General features: G+C 32.3%; 2 protein-coding genes across 2 annotated transcripts; one reads left to right on the plus strand and one right to left on the minus strand.

The window, feature by feature from the left end:
• The first annotated feature begins 342 nt into the window (after nt 1-342).
• On the plus strand, nt 343-1,875 carry LOC112510323 (protein ENHANCED PSEUDOMONAS SUSCEPTIBILTY 1). The gene has a single exon (XM_025115709.1). It carries the CDS (start codon nt 343-345, stop codon nt 1,783-1,785), a length of 1,443 nt encoding a protein of 480 aa, XP_024971477.1. The 3' UTR covers nt 1,786-1,875.
• A 9,121-nt stretch (nt 1,876-10,996) lies between these two features.
• On the minus strand, nt 10,997-12,467 carry LOC112508898 (probable aquaporin PIP1-2). Its single transcript, XM_025113728.1, has 4 exons — nt 12,137-12,467; nt 11,759-12,057; nt 11,537-11,677; nt 10,997-11,089 (listed from the first exon to the last, which is right to left on the minus strand). Exons 1-4 carry the CDS (start codon nt 12,465-12,467, stop codon nt 10,997-10,999), a joined length of 864 nt encoding a protein of 287 aa, XP_024969496.1.
• Between the last annotated feature and the right edge of the window lie 1,376 nt (nt 12,468-13,843).

A 13,843-nucleotide genomic window follows, 5' to 3' on the forward strand; every position in this document is an offset into this window, starting at 1 on the left:
ATTTCCTTCATTTTAATAATGAAAAATACATAGAATTTTAAAAATAAATAATCACTGTATTTTTTAGATAATAAGGGAGTAAAAAATTCGTCTTATTTTGAGAGGGATGAATTAATAAAAATTAAAAGGAAAGGGTTTTAAGGATACAGCTTTCATCTTGTGGGGATGGCACGTGACAGCCAGTGAGTCAGTCATATTCATTCTCCTTCGACGTATGTCAACCCTCCACAGTCTTAACCCTGCTCTTTCTTCCAACCACCAACATCAAATGCATGAACCCCACTCCCTTATATAAACCCCACCCATCCTCACTCCTAATTCACAATCACCATCACCATCACAATGCCTTCTTCTCAGCCCCTTGTTCACATCATCTCTAAATCCACCCTCTTCCCTTCCACCAAATCCACCCTCTCCCACCTCAAACTTTCCGTTTCCGATCTTCCCATGCTCTCCTGCCACTACATTCAGAAGGGTAACCTCTTCAATCGCCCTCCCATTTCCATTTCCAATTCCGACCTCTTGTTTCTTCTCAAATGTGGTCTTTCTCGCGCCCTCACCCACTTTCCACCGCTCGCCGGCCGTCTCACCACCGATTCTGATGGATACGTCTACATCACCTGTAACGACGCCGGGGTTGAATTCGTCCACGCCAATGCCGTTCATTTGTCCATCACTGACATTACTTCTCCTCTTCATGTTCCTGATTCCGTTAAGGGGTTTTTCGCCTTTGACAGGACGGTGAGCTACGACGGTCATTTTAAGCCCATTTTGGCGGTTCAGGTGACCGAGCTTAAAGATGGTGTTTTCATTGGGTTCTCCGTCAACCACGCCGTCGTTGATGGGACTTCCTTGTGGAATTTTATCAATACTTACGCTGAGGTGTGCAGAGGAGCGAAACTTGTCTCCAAACAGCCGTCTTTCGTTCGTGACTCCGTGTTGATTTCGTCAGCGTGTCTGAGACTCCCCGCCGGTGGACCAAAAGTGACGTTTGACGAGAACGCGCCGCTGAGCGAGAGAATTTTTAGCTTTAGCAGAGAATCAATTTTGAAATTGAAGGACAGGACTAATAATAGGAAAAGGATGATTTTTTACGGCAATTCTGAAATTAACACCGACGAGTTATTGGGAAAGCAAAGGAACGATCGAATTACACACTCTGACGATATTGGTAATTGGATACGAAGCGACGTCGCTTTGAAGCCGGAACCGGTACCGGAGATTTCCTCTTTCCAGTCCCTATGCGCGTTGCTATGGCGGGCGGTGACACGTGCACGGAAGTTCCCAAATTCCAAAACGACAACGTTTCGGATGGCAGTGAATTGCCGACACAGACTGAAGCCTGAACTTGAAACATTTTACTTCGGGAACGCGATACAGAGCATTCCGACATACGCCACCGCCGGTGACGTGTTGTCACACGATCTGAAATGGTGCGCCGAGCAGCTGAACAAAAACGTGTTGTCGCACGACCACACAATGGTCTGTGGTTACGTGAAAAACTGGGAGAGTGACCCACGGTGTTTCCCGTTGGGGAACTTCGACGGAGCAATGCTAACGATGGGGAGTTCACCGAGGTTTCCGATGTTCGATAATGATTTCGGGTGGGGAAAGCCGGTGGCTGTTCGGAGTGGGAGAGCGAATAAGTTTGACGGTAAGATATCGGCGTTTCCAGGGAGGGAGGGTGGTGGTAGCGTTGACTTGGAGGTGGTGCTTTCGCCGGAAACAATGGCGGGCATTGAATCGGACCCGGAGTTCATGCAGTATGTTTGGGACAAGTGTTAGAGGGACGATTTGTATGTTTGTGAAGTACTAAGTTGTTTACTTGTCGTGTTTTAAAGTCATGTAAATCCAAATTTCTAAATTTTGCTTTTTTTTGTTTTTTTGTTTTTTTTATAATTGTAATTAAGTTGAAGCATGACGGAAATCTTGGTACATTCAAGTAGTCTTTTTAATAAGATATTTTAATTACGACTTTTTTTAATCAATTTAAAAATTTGTTCAATTTATGGAATAAATCTTTAAAATTAAAATTTTAAAGAGAAAAAGATATATTAATTGTTTAATATTAATAAAAAGTTATAAAAGGAAATTTTGGAGGGGATTCATTTATATAAAGTTTGTTAAATAATTAAATGTATTATATATTTTTATAATATAAAGTTTGTTAAATAATTAAATGTACATATTTGTTGGAGATTATCTTCTATATTTCAAAGACAGTGTGTAAAATTTGTTAAAGATGTTTTTAAAATTAGACATCGGGTTTTTTTTTATATTATTTCTAAATTAGTTTTAAAAGTTGGGAAAAGTCTAAAAAACATAACAAACTTTTCATATTTTGAATGATCAAGTCCATAAATTATTTTTTTACATGAACAAACTATTGAACTTTCTCATTAAATCCATGAACATTTTTTTAATAGATAAACCATTGATTTTTTAAAAATTGGTTACCTACATATTTTATTTACCCAAAAAACAACATATAACCAGTGGCTAGGAAGATTTTAAATTAATAAAAATCTAAATCAATTTTCTTGTTCACAGACCCTTGTGCATATAACTACATCACTCCTCTTCGACACTCCGTTGTGATCTCTTCTCCATATCAATCCGTACCATCAATCTCCCTCCCTCTTAATGGGGTAGATATAGATAGATCGGAGCCGATGACCCAAGACAAAATAAGCCCAAGGGGAAACAGCTCTCCAATTGGGCCATATTTTATACTAGGATTGGGCTTAGCATGCCTCCTTACTTCATAAAAAAAGAGTTAAATGCATGAAATAACAACCTATTTTCATAATTTTTTTTATTATAGCATTCTATTTTTGTTTTTATTTATTACAACATGTACATTTAAATTATTTTTTATTAAGACATCGTACTTTAAAGAATCTACCCATTATAGCAATGGGTAACCTGTTATATTTTAAACCGGTTAACCTTTGACTTTTTTTGCTTGTGTGGCTTTAAGAAGGTGATGTGGATGACACATCATTTTGATGACTTAGTTAAAATAAAAATAAAAACTTATTTCAAATTATTATTAGTGATTTTCATTTTTCATTATTATGATTTAAAAATATTTAATTTTTTTGATTTTTTTTTATTAAGTTGCATGCAAATTAAATATTCTAGAGTAAAATATTTCTTAAATAAATATGTTACATTATTTTCGAGATATATTTTGTTTGTAAAAAGGTAACACTTTTTATTTTATGTTGTTCAAAAAAATACATATCTTTTAAAGTTATCTCTAAATGTTAACGAAATATATTGTGTTATACAATTTTTTAATATTGATAGATTAATAAATAATTTAAAAAAATTTAATTAATTTATACGTCAAGTAAAAGTTTTTGAACAAATATAATATATTCTTTAAAAGATAATAATTTTTTGGTAGAAAAGAAACAATTCTTATTTTCCTTTTTTTAAAAACACATTTTTTAAAAATGTTAACGAGATGAGTTATCTTCTACTAGTTTTATTAATATTGGTATATTAGTGAATAATTTAGAATATTTTTAATTCATTTATTATATTTATTAAATAACATGTAAAATATCTATATATTAAAATTAAAAGTACATTGTTAATAAGAACTAGTAGATGCTATAATAAAATAATTTTGAAAGTGCAATGTATAATAAGAAAGTAACATCACTATTGTACATGTGGACGACCTACATGGATAATGAGGTGGCATGAAAACCTGGTATAATGAGTAAATTTAAATCAAAAGGTTACCCAATGCTATAATGGGTAAAAAAATTTCAAAGTACAATGTTCTAAGAAAAAATAGTTTGAAAGTACATTGATGTAATAAGAAAAACTGGAAATACAATGCTATAATAAAAAAATTTATGAAAGTAGATCGTTATTTTGTGCATTTTGCCTTAAAAAATACTAGAAGAGTACTCGTGCAATGCAGGGAGATACATCTTGATTTTAATATTTCGTTTTATTCTATTTCCGTCAATGTTATAATCTGATATTATGAGGCAATGAAAAAAAGATAATGTTTTTATTTTTCGAATAAAATATAAATTTGAAGGTATCATGCAATTTTGAAAAATATTTGTTGATTTTAATATAAAATTAGATATATAAAAGTGCTTTGTTTCATTTTGAATAATTTTCTTAATTCAATTTTTTTATTATAATTTAATTGAGATTTAATAATGAAGTAATTCATTTTTATTTTAATAATATAATTTTTATACAGATAATGATTAGCATTTTGTTAGAATTCAATAATATCATAAATATATTTTTAGATCTTTTATATTTAAAATGAGATACTTATCTAATAATTGATTATGTTTATCTGCAGTTAGTTACACAAATTCAAACATGAAGCTTTAATAAGTTGTACTTAAACACAATTTACTTATAATGTTGAATTTTAAGTGATATGCATCAATAAACAGTACTTAATACATAAAAAAGGTTTTTAAAAGTTTTTATGAATTGCTTCATTTCACATGTATTTTTAGTTTGCTTTAATTAGTGTTTTTCTATTGAGGGCATTTTTAACCGATTTCGTCCGGTGCATCAAAAAAAACCTCAGGACTGGCACTGAGATGAATCAAAAAAGAGGAATAATTGAAAAACAAAAAAAATATCAAAAAAAGGAAGATCGAAGGCCAATGATGGTGATGGGTTGGGGACTGATAGAGAACATATGATGATGGGGTTGTGAAGGGTGGCAAGGGGAGGGATGGCGTTATAGGTTGCTTTTTTTGAGTTAAAAAGATGTAAGTAACTAATTTGTAGAAGTTAGATAGTTTATATATTCTAAAAAAAAGTTACGAGACTTAATTATTTAAAATGAGAAAGTTCAATAGTTTATTTATTAAAAAAATTTAGATACTTGAACATTCCAAATTGGAAAATTCATTGAGATTTTCAACTTTTCCGTTAAAAGTTTGCCTAAAACTTTGGAATGCATTTGAATCAATTGAATTATGCAATGTCAGGTAGGGAGATCTAACTTATTAGTCTAGTGCTTCAGATGCTTGCTAGTACGAATTATCAAAATTTAAATTTATTTTATTCTTTTTATTATTAGTATTGTGATACAATTTATTGTATGTTTTAATACGTTTTACGTAAAAAAAAAACACAACGCAACGCAAAATATGGTTTGGTTTACAAGTTCAGAAACAGAAATCAAACACCATATATGATTTTATTCTAAACCATAATATGGACACCCTTGTGAAAATGGGGTGCAAGTAACCTTAGATATGTTATTATGATATGTAGCAACTTCACATTTGTTATCATTATAATGCTAAAAGCAAAATAGTAATGGTGGTGATTGGTGAGAGCCATATGCCCATTCCTTGTAGGTTGGTTCATGGTCCATACCTAATCATCCGTACGAAGAAGACCCATTTCATCTAGATTCACGTTAGAAATAAAATAAAAATATTCTTCTTTAACTGTATTTTGTCAACAAAAAAAACCCGAACATTTTGACTTGTGAGATTGGTCAAACAATCTGATGAAATTTTTTTGACATGAAATCAAATATTTGATGACAAGAAATTTTATTCTATTTTATGAGATTGTTAAATCTTTCAGGTGATCATTAAAATTCATATAAACTTTATCATTGAAAAATATAAAAAAGTAAGAAACCAATTTATAATCATGTTTGTGTCGGTCATCATGTTATACCACACTTAATCATTCATTCAGTTATTTTCGGGGCCGTTTAGGTAAATGCTTACCGGTAAAATTTAACACTATTATGTACTTATCATGTAAGATTTTAATCCACCAAAACGACATTGTATGCAACAATTTACCCGGTAAGTGCTTACCGTGGTAAAAGGATGTCCATGTATGTCAAGGTCCCTGACAGGCCAACTCTGAAGAAGGGTGGGAAGAAGAAACTCAAGCTCTCTGATCCTAATGATGGACCATTCTTAAGAAACGAACATGAAACAAGGTTCTCCTTAGATGAAGTCCTGAAGGGTCATAAGAGTACATACATTTCTATGTTGAATCTTGACTTGACAGATAAGGGTCCCTATACACCCAACTCTGTGCATTTTAAACCTGAGTTAGGATTTATATTCCTTGACTATGAAGGTGAAGTCATATTTCAGAGAATGTCAGAGCTACATCTATGTACAATGGATCATTTGGTTTATCTTTTGCTCTGGATAGATGATAGCATGCCTGGAAAAGTCGTAGATCTGAAGATACGTAGGGAATTCCTACGTCGAAGAAAACTTGGTGAAAATGTACCTGGTTACATAGATCTAAGAGCTCTAGAATAGTTTCTCTTTGTAACAATAATCCACTTTTCCTTATAACTTCATGTACTATGTCTACTTTCAGTGATTGTAGTTATATTCTGTAAGTTCTAGACATGTACTGTAATACTTGTAATATTTTATATGATTAATAAAATGAGTATTTCATGTACTTCAATGAAAAAGATCCCTGAAAAAAGTAATAGGGACACAAGTCTATGAGTTCCAATGTTATTTTTCACATTCGCTAACAATTTATAAGTCAGTGAATAAGCTTTCATTTTCAGTTTCCGTTCTTGCAATTTTCTTAGATATAACTTATGAAAATTTTCAAGCTGAGACTGGCTAACTGAAAAAGATCTTAAAATAGTAAAAAGGGATATGTACTTCATATGTAACTTTTTCTTACTATTATTTGATAAGATAACTTTCTTTATGTTATCTTGTTATCATCAAATAGGGGGAGATTATTGATCCTCTCTCTCAGTAATTTGATGATAATCCCTTTTCACTTATACATTGTATTTATGTTTCTGTCTTTTCAATTCCAGCGATCTTCACTCAGTATATTCAGTGATCGCTGAAGAACTTGCATTGTAATTCTATCAGAGACATCAATACTTCAATAAGACAACACCCACATCAAAGAACCTTCAGCAAACGTCAAAGACTGAAACTGAAGATTAGAGACTGACGAGTACATGATCTGAAGCGGTATTCAGTGATTACAAGTTTGTCTACATATGTGTGAAGATTGCTCAAGCTTCAGCGAATGATGATGAGACCTTCAGGTCATTCCAACATTCAGCGATCAAAGAAAGCTTGCTTAGCATGATTGTTGTTGTCTTGTCCTTATCCACACAAAGGACAAAACTCATACCCTTATGAAAGTTGGTACGGTACGGAGCCGACTAGTCGACTCTATTGTCCACCAACTTTAGGTAAGGATGTCTGCTCATAAATAATGTTTTTGTACTATTCACTGTAGCAAAGGACAAGTCTTCATCTTAAGGCTTGACACGTACTTTAACCCTACCATATTGCATTAAATGTTCATTTAATGTACTGGGTATAAATAGAAGTGTTTCTTCTACATGCAAAGTGCGCGCAACTCTCTCTAACCATAATTCTTACTTCAAGCATTTTCTAGCTTAAGTAAATGATCTTCTCTACAACATTTCTTTTCTTGTATTTGTTAAGATTTAGTGTGTAACTAAAGATTGTTTAGATAGGTTTTTTAATACCTTATCCGCAAACAATCTTGTAAAATATGTATTGATCTTCTTTATCAATATATATTTTAAATTTAAAAATATTGTGTTTGTATTCATCCCCCCCACTCTTCTACAACTTGTATTTAGGGTTATAAACGAACTGAACGTTCAGCGAACCGTTTGTGAACCGTTTGGCGGGAAGTTCGTTTATGTTTGTTTATTTAATAAATGAACGAATATGAACAAATTTTTTTGTTCATTTAATTAAACGAACGAACATGAACAAGAGTCTCGTTCGTTCATTTATGTTTGTGAATGTTCGTTTACGTTCGTTTATATATTAAATTTAATATATAATCATTTATTTATTTACATTGAATTCAAATAATATTTATTTATGTTCGTTTAACCCGTTCGTTTATGTTCGTTTAACACGTTTGTTTATGTTCGTTCGTTTACGTTCATTTAGCATGTTAATGAACGAACATAAACGAACACGAACACACCTGATTTCTAAACGAACGAACATGAACACAAATATTTTCGTTCGTTTACCATTCGTGTTCGTTCGTTTGTTCGGTTAAGTTAAACGAACGAACATGAACAAGCCTCCGTTCGTGTTCGTTCGGTTCGTTTACAGCCCTACTTGTATTAATGCTAATTAACGTTGCATCATCATTTAACTAAACAAGTTTATACACTTATAATTATTCACAAAATTTGATAGAATTTATACATAATAATATTTTGAAAATACGTTAAAAACATTCATTTTTAAAATAATCAGTTAATTTAACTGTTTTATAGTTTATTTTTATAAATTATCTATAAACAATGGACTTTAGCTCCATTCTAAATTTTACAAACCAAAGATTTCAAATATGTCGAATTCAAAATCTTTTCATGAAATCCGAACCCCTGTCAAAGCAAACATCTATGATTCATCTTTTTGAGTTTAGTTCAAAAAATTCTCATTAACTAAAGTTGGACATCTTGACATTTCCTTTTATTTTTGTTTTAAGGTTCTGATTGGTTTGCAGGATTGTTTTTAAAGGATTTGGATTGAAATGGATTTAAAATCATTGATGTGTTTGGTTTGTAAGATTTTGAATGAAATTAGATTTCATTATTTATAAATAATTTATTAAAAAAATTATAAATAATTACAAAAATAATTAAATTACATTTTTATTAATCATTCCATTGTGGCTTCCTTTCCTTACATTCACTTGGGGTTTCTCTACTGTTGTGATATTGAGGATATCAACTACACCCACAAAACCCCTCTCAAGCATCAATTTTGGGTTCAACATTTCATCAAATCAAGAACTCTTGTTTATTAGACCCTAATGCGGGGTTTCAAACGGCTAAACCCGTATTCTAACCCGCTTTGACCATTAATTTAACTTTCAGTTGCCTTTTTTTTAGAACTTAGCATAAAATTCACTCAATATCAATTCCCAATATTATAACTTGATAAAAACAATACATTTGAAGGTCAAAATATCTAAGGGAACATAAATGTCCAAAATTCTGGGTGTTACATATTACCACATAAGTATGAGGTGTATGTTCAGTATTATATATATATATATATATATATATATATTGTTGTTTTAAGGTTATTTACATAAATAGTCAATTTATTAAAGTGATTTCACTTGTTAGTCATTTTAGAAATCTTTTTCATCAAATGGTCAAAGTTTACACAAAAAAAAAAACTTTACGCAATTTTCTATGTAAAATTTACTTTCAGGCAAAGGAAAGAAAAATAATTTAAAAAGAGACTTTACGCAAAAAGGGACTTTATGCAGAAAATCTTTTTTCTGTCTAAAGTTTCTAATTGATTAAAAAATTTACACTTTACAGTCTTATAATTAGTTTATTTAATTTGCTTTATATCTCTTATTTTTTTATTTTTCATTTTACACATTTATTATATTATCACACATAATCGTATATTAACTAAAAAACACGTTTCTTTTTTATAAATTGCACTATTATAATCGTCTCGTTATTACGTTCCTGGTATTGAATTTTTTTTTGTTTGAATCATATTATTAGATATCATAAATCTGTAACTATCACTACCAAACAGGTCAAACATTTACGGCGGATTTCTAGCGGATTTTTTTCCAGGCAGAAAATGGCCGCCGGAAATTTTCCCCTGGTTTATTTTAAAAAATCTTGATTAAATTAATAAAAATTAACGAGTTTTTCAAAAACAAAATTGAATTAAATTATCGGTGGATATATCCGCTGGTAAATATATCCAAAGAAATAGTGTCGGAATATATTTACATGCGGATTTCCGGCTGAAGTCAATGAAAGTTGAATTTTTTGTTGTATGCTGGAAATACCCAGTTTTCTAGTAGTGTATAAGCGTATAAAATATAAGTATTAATAATATTTGATGGTATAAGGTTAAATCCAAAAATATTTAATATTGGCTCGTTTTGAACATATTAACGAGACTATTTTAATCGTGTAATTTATAAAAGAAGAAACATGTTTTTTTATGTATTTTAATTAATATATGATTACGTGTGTTAACATAATAAATGTGTAAAATGAGAAATGAAAAAACAAGAGATATAAAATAAATTAAATAACCAATGATAAAAGTATAAGTATAAAAAAAATAATCAATTAGAAACTTTAGGCAGGAAATAGATTTTTTTTTACATAAAATCCTTTTTTAATTATTTTTCTTTCTTTTGCCAGAAAATTCATTTTTCGGTACAAAGCTTTTTTGGTAAACTTTAGCTATTTGGAAAAAAATATATTTCTAAAATGGCCAAAAAGTAAAATCATTTTAATGAATTGACTATTTTGTGTAAATTTCCCGTTGTTTTAGTCATTGAAATAAACCTATATATTCTTCCTACTGTTTTTTTATTAACCTGGATATCCAACCTGCTATGCGAGCCGACTAATCTCAGGACGACCACCTGCTTTGCAGATAGCCTGGAGTCATCGCATTTGAACCTCCATGGCCACAAGGGGATTTTTATTTCTGCTTGGATTTGAACCTGATACCTCCTGGTACTTTTGACATTTGGAGTCAAGCTCAAACCAATCATACACAACCCTTGTGGTTATTCTTCGTATTGTTCAAATGTTCATTGGTGGCATCCATCATTACTAAGGGGAAGACTTTTACTTATGGAGTTTTTCCTGGGAAATCCATCGCTAAAGAGTGATTCCTCTCAAAACTGTCATAAAAATTGGTGAGTAAATTGTTGGTGGATAATTCAAATCAGTTACAGATTACCTAGACATTTTTTGGGTGATCCCTTGGTAACTACCCAAGTATTGGTATTTTTTGAATGATCCATGGGTATTCATCATCGAAAATTTCTCCAGATGATTTTTGTAAGTAAAAATTATTTACTTTGTAGTGCATTAAACCTAGTAATTTTCTAAGTAACCCAAAGTCATAGCATTGGGTGTCAAAGGGACTGTTGTTGTTGGAATGAATTGATGAAGGGGTAAAAGTGAAAATTAATTAGACTTGAATGGAAATGCCCTTATCACAACTTGGTGGTAGAACGCCGCTAATGCTGCCCCGCCGAATGGTCCCGCCCAAAATATCCACTGCAAAATACACAGCAGTCTTTTATTTACATCACATGCATTTTATTATTAAATTATTGTATTTATATTAATTAAAATTAAATAGTTTTTGAGCTTCAATCGTATGAATTTTGATTATTTTAGAAGGAAAAGTATAAAAGATCCCTTTTTCTGCATTTTAACTTGTAAATGCCCCAATCTTTTGTTGATATAAAGGGGTGTTTGAGATTGTTTATTTGAAACAATTTATATTTTTCTATAAAAGTATTTATCAACTTATTATAAGTTAGAATGTTTTAACTTTTTCAAAAACTACTTATTACCAGTTTGGCACCGGTATAAATTGTTTATCCAAACACTTAAAAGTGTTTACTACCGGTGTCACACCGAAATAAGTCAATAAGTTGTTTTTATAAGCAATTCCAAAAACTCCTAAATAACCATTAATAAAATTATTTGTGGGCTTACATGTTCATCCCATGCGTGCTTCTCGTTGTAGATAAGGGCAGCAGCCAGACTCCTCGCCGGATTAATCCCGGTTCCGGTGATTGGGATCGTGGCTAAGTGCACCAAGAACACCGCAAACCCAATTGGCAATGGCGCCAAAATCTGCAAAATTAATCGATCATTGCCTTCATTTTTGTTCATGTGTTAACGAGTGCGTAATTATTAATCATATTGTATACGTACAGGGACGCGGGAGTCTCGGGCACTGAACTTGGCGTCGGTGGCAGAGAACACGGTGTAAACAAGGAGGAATGTGCCGATGATTTCCGCCCCCAGGCCAGCCAGCTGGGTGTAGCCATCGGAAACCACGTTGGCACCACCGCTGTGTAGCTCGAACACACTGTTTCCTTCAAACCCCTTGACAACGATGGCACCACAAATGGCACCAAGGCATTGCATCACCATATAGAACAAGGTCCTCGTTAACGACAATTTTCTACCCACAAACAATCCGAATGTGACGGCGGGATTTATATGACCGCCTGCCACCAGTTCCATGGATGGTTAATTAGATGCAGCAATTGAATTAGAGATTGATAATTAGGGCGGAGGTCCACCCACCTGAGATGCCGGCTGTGCAATAGACGAGTACGAAGATCATGCCACCAAAGGTCCAGGAAACTCCAAGGGCTCCGACGGAGGAGCATTTGGAGGGGGAATTAGAGACTTGGATTGCGGTCAAGAGGGTGATATATAAAAAGAGGAAAGTGGCGATGAATTCAGCGATGACAGCCCTGTAAAAGGACCAGCAGAAGAGCTCGGCCACCTCGAACAATGGAGCGGCGGGAGGTTCTTGGTAATCTTTATCGTGGATCTGAGCCTCCGTCCCCAGCGGCCGTCTTTCCCCAAATCTGTGAGTTCCCAATCGAACACCATCTTCTCTTCCCTCCATTTTTTGTGTGAAATTAATTTCTCTCTCTAAAAACCGATGGTATTTGTAATGGAAGCGACTGGTGGTTAATAATTAATATAAATACACTGGTTGTGGTTGTGGTTGTGGTTGTGATGGATGGTAAGTCATTTGATTCGATTACAACTAACCAATTCAACCATAATTGATCCAACAAATCATCATCTTATAGATTTACAATTCAAATTTTCCAGTATGAAATAGGGGTCTTCATCGGTTGAAATCCAATGGATTTAAGTAGATCCGATCCGATCCAATCATCCATAGGATGTTGGATTTTGTCATCCGATCCGATTCTATTAGGATTCAACATTCGATCAAAATCCAATGGATGATTGGATTAGATCAGTTCCATCCATTAAATGTTACTATTGGTTATTCATTGGATTATATCGGATTCGTCCAATCTTTTAATCCAATACTCAACCAATTAATTCACAATTTCAACCAATTATTCGCATATTTTCTTAATTTATTACAAAAACAATGTAAGTAAATATCAACCCAAAAACATTATCATAAAATGTATATAATTATTAACTGAATATTAGTTAGATGATAATTAGATGGTCATTGAATGAGGAAATGGATCAGTTCGTTTTTGCAATCCAAATACCAACCAATTTGAATGTTAAAATTTGGATCCAATCCAATCCGATGATAATTAGATATCCGATTATGGTCGGTCGATTCTAATTGGATCAACAAGTTTAAATTGAATCGGATGACTTTCTACACACCGCTAATATAAACTAGCTTAAATACATTAATTAATTTGAAAAATATCATAATTTAATACATAAATCTTATTTTTAAGATGCAAAAACCCAAAAAGAAAAGACCTTCTCCATGTTGCCGAAGTTACAAGCATGAAGCAGTCTTGGGTGGATGAACCCACTGCTGTTTTAAGTTGGTTGTATACATAATTGTTTCAAAATATATATTCTACTTTTATATATAATTATTAACCAATAATAATATCCCATAACAAAATAGATCACGTAGAATCATCCAAAATTCAATACTYTTCAATGATATCCGACAACACATCATTTCAACAAAAACGTAATAAACACTCAACTTGGCTATTCTATATTATAAGGAGAAGATAGATCACTCACTAATCGAACAAACTGAAACCCATGTCATCATCCGATTCCTCAGCAGGCTCTTTGTAACACCTCGGTTAATAACCCAAAATATACATACGGGATATCATTTCTAGGTAATCCATCAAAAGTTAATTACATTTTAGTAAGTATTTGAAAATCCAAAATAAAAGCTTACAATCCTTAAGATTAAACATTTACTAACCAAAAGTCGGGTCAATATAATAACTATTCGGATACATTTACAAC

Source organism: Cynara cardunculus, assembly GCF_001531365.2.
Source record: "Cynara cardunculus var. scolymus isolate 2C chromosome LG 3, CcrdV1, whole genome shotgun sequence".
Taxonomy (NCBI): Eukaryota; Viridiplantae; Streptophyta; class Magnoliopsida; order Asterales; family Asteraceae; genus Cynara; species Cynara cardunculus.

What these genes read in the sequence shown, in the direction of transcription:
- LOC112510323 (XM_025115709.1), top strand. Translation starts at nt 343, where the DNA reads ATGCCTTCTTCTCAGCCCCTTGTTCACATCATCTCTAAATCCACCCTC.
- LOC112508898 (XM_025113728.1), bottom strand. Translation starts at nt 12,467, where the DNA reads ATGGAGGGAAGAGAAGATGGTGTTCGATTGGGAACTCACAGATTTGGG. An exon ending in TTGCACAGCCGGCATCTCAG is followed by an intron (nt 12,058 to 12,136) that starts GTGGGTGGACCT and finishes AACTGGTGGCAG; the next exon opens with GCGGTCATATAAATCCCGCC. An exon ending in CCCGAGACTCCCGCGTCCCT is followed by an intron (nt 11,678 to 11,758) that starts GTACGTATACAA and finishes TTAATTTTGCAG; the next exon opens with ATTTTGGCGCCATTGCCAAT.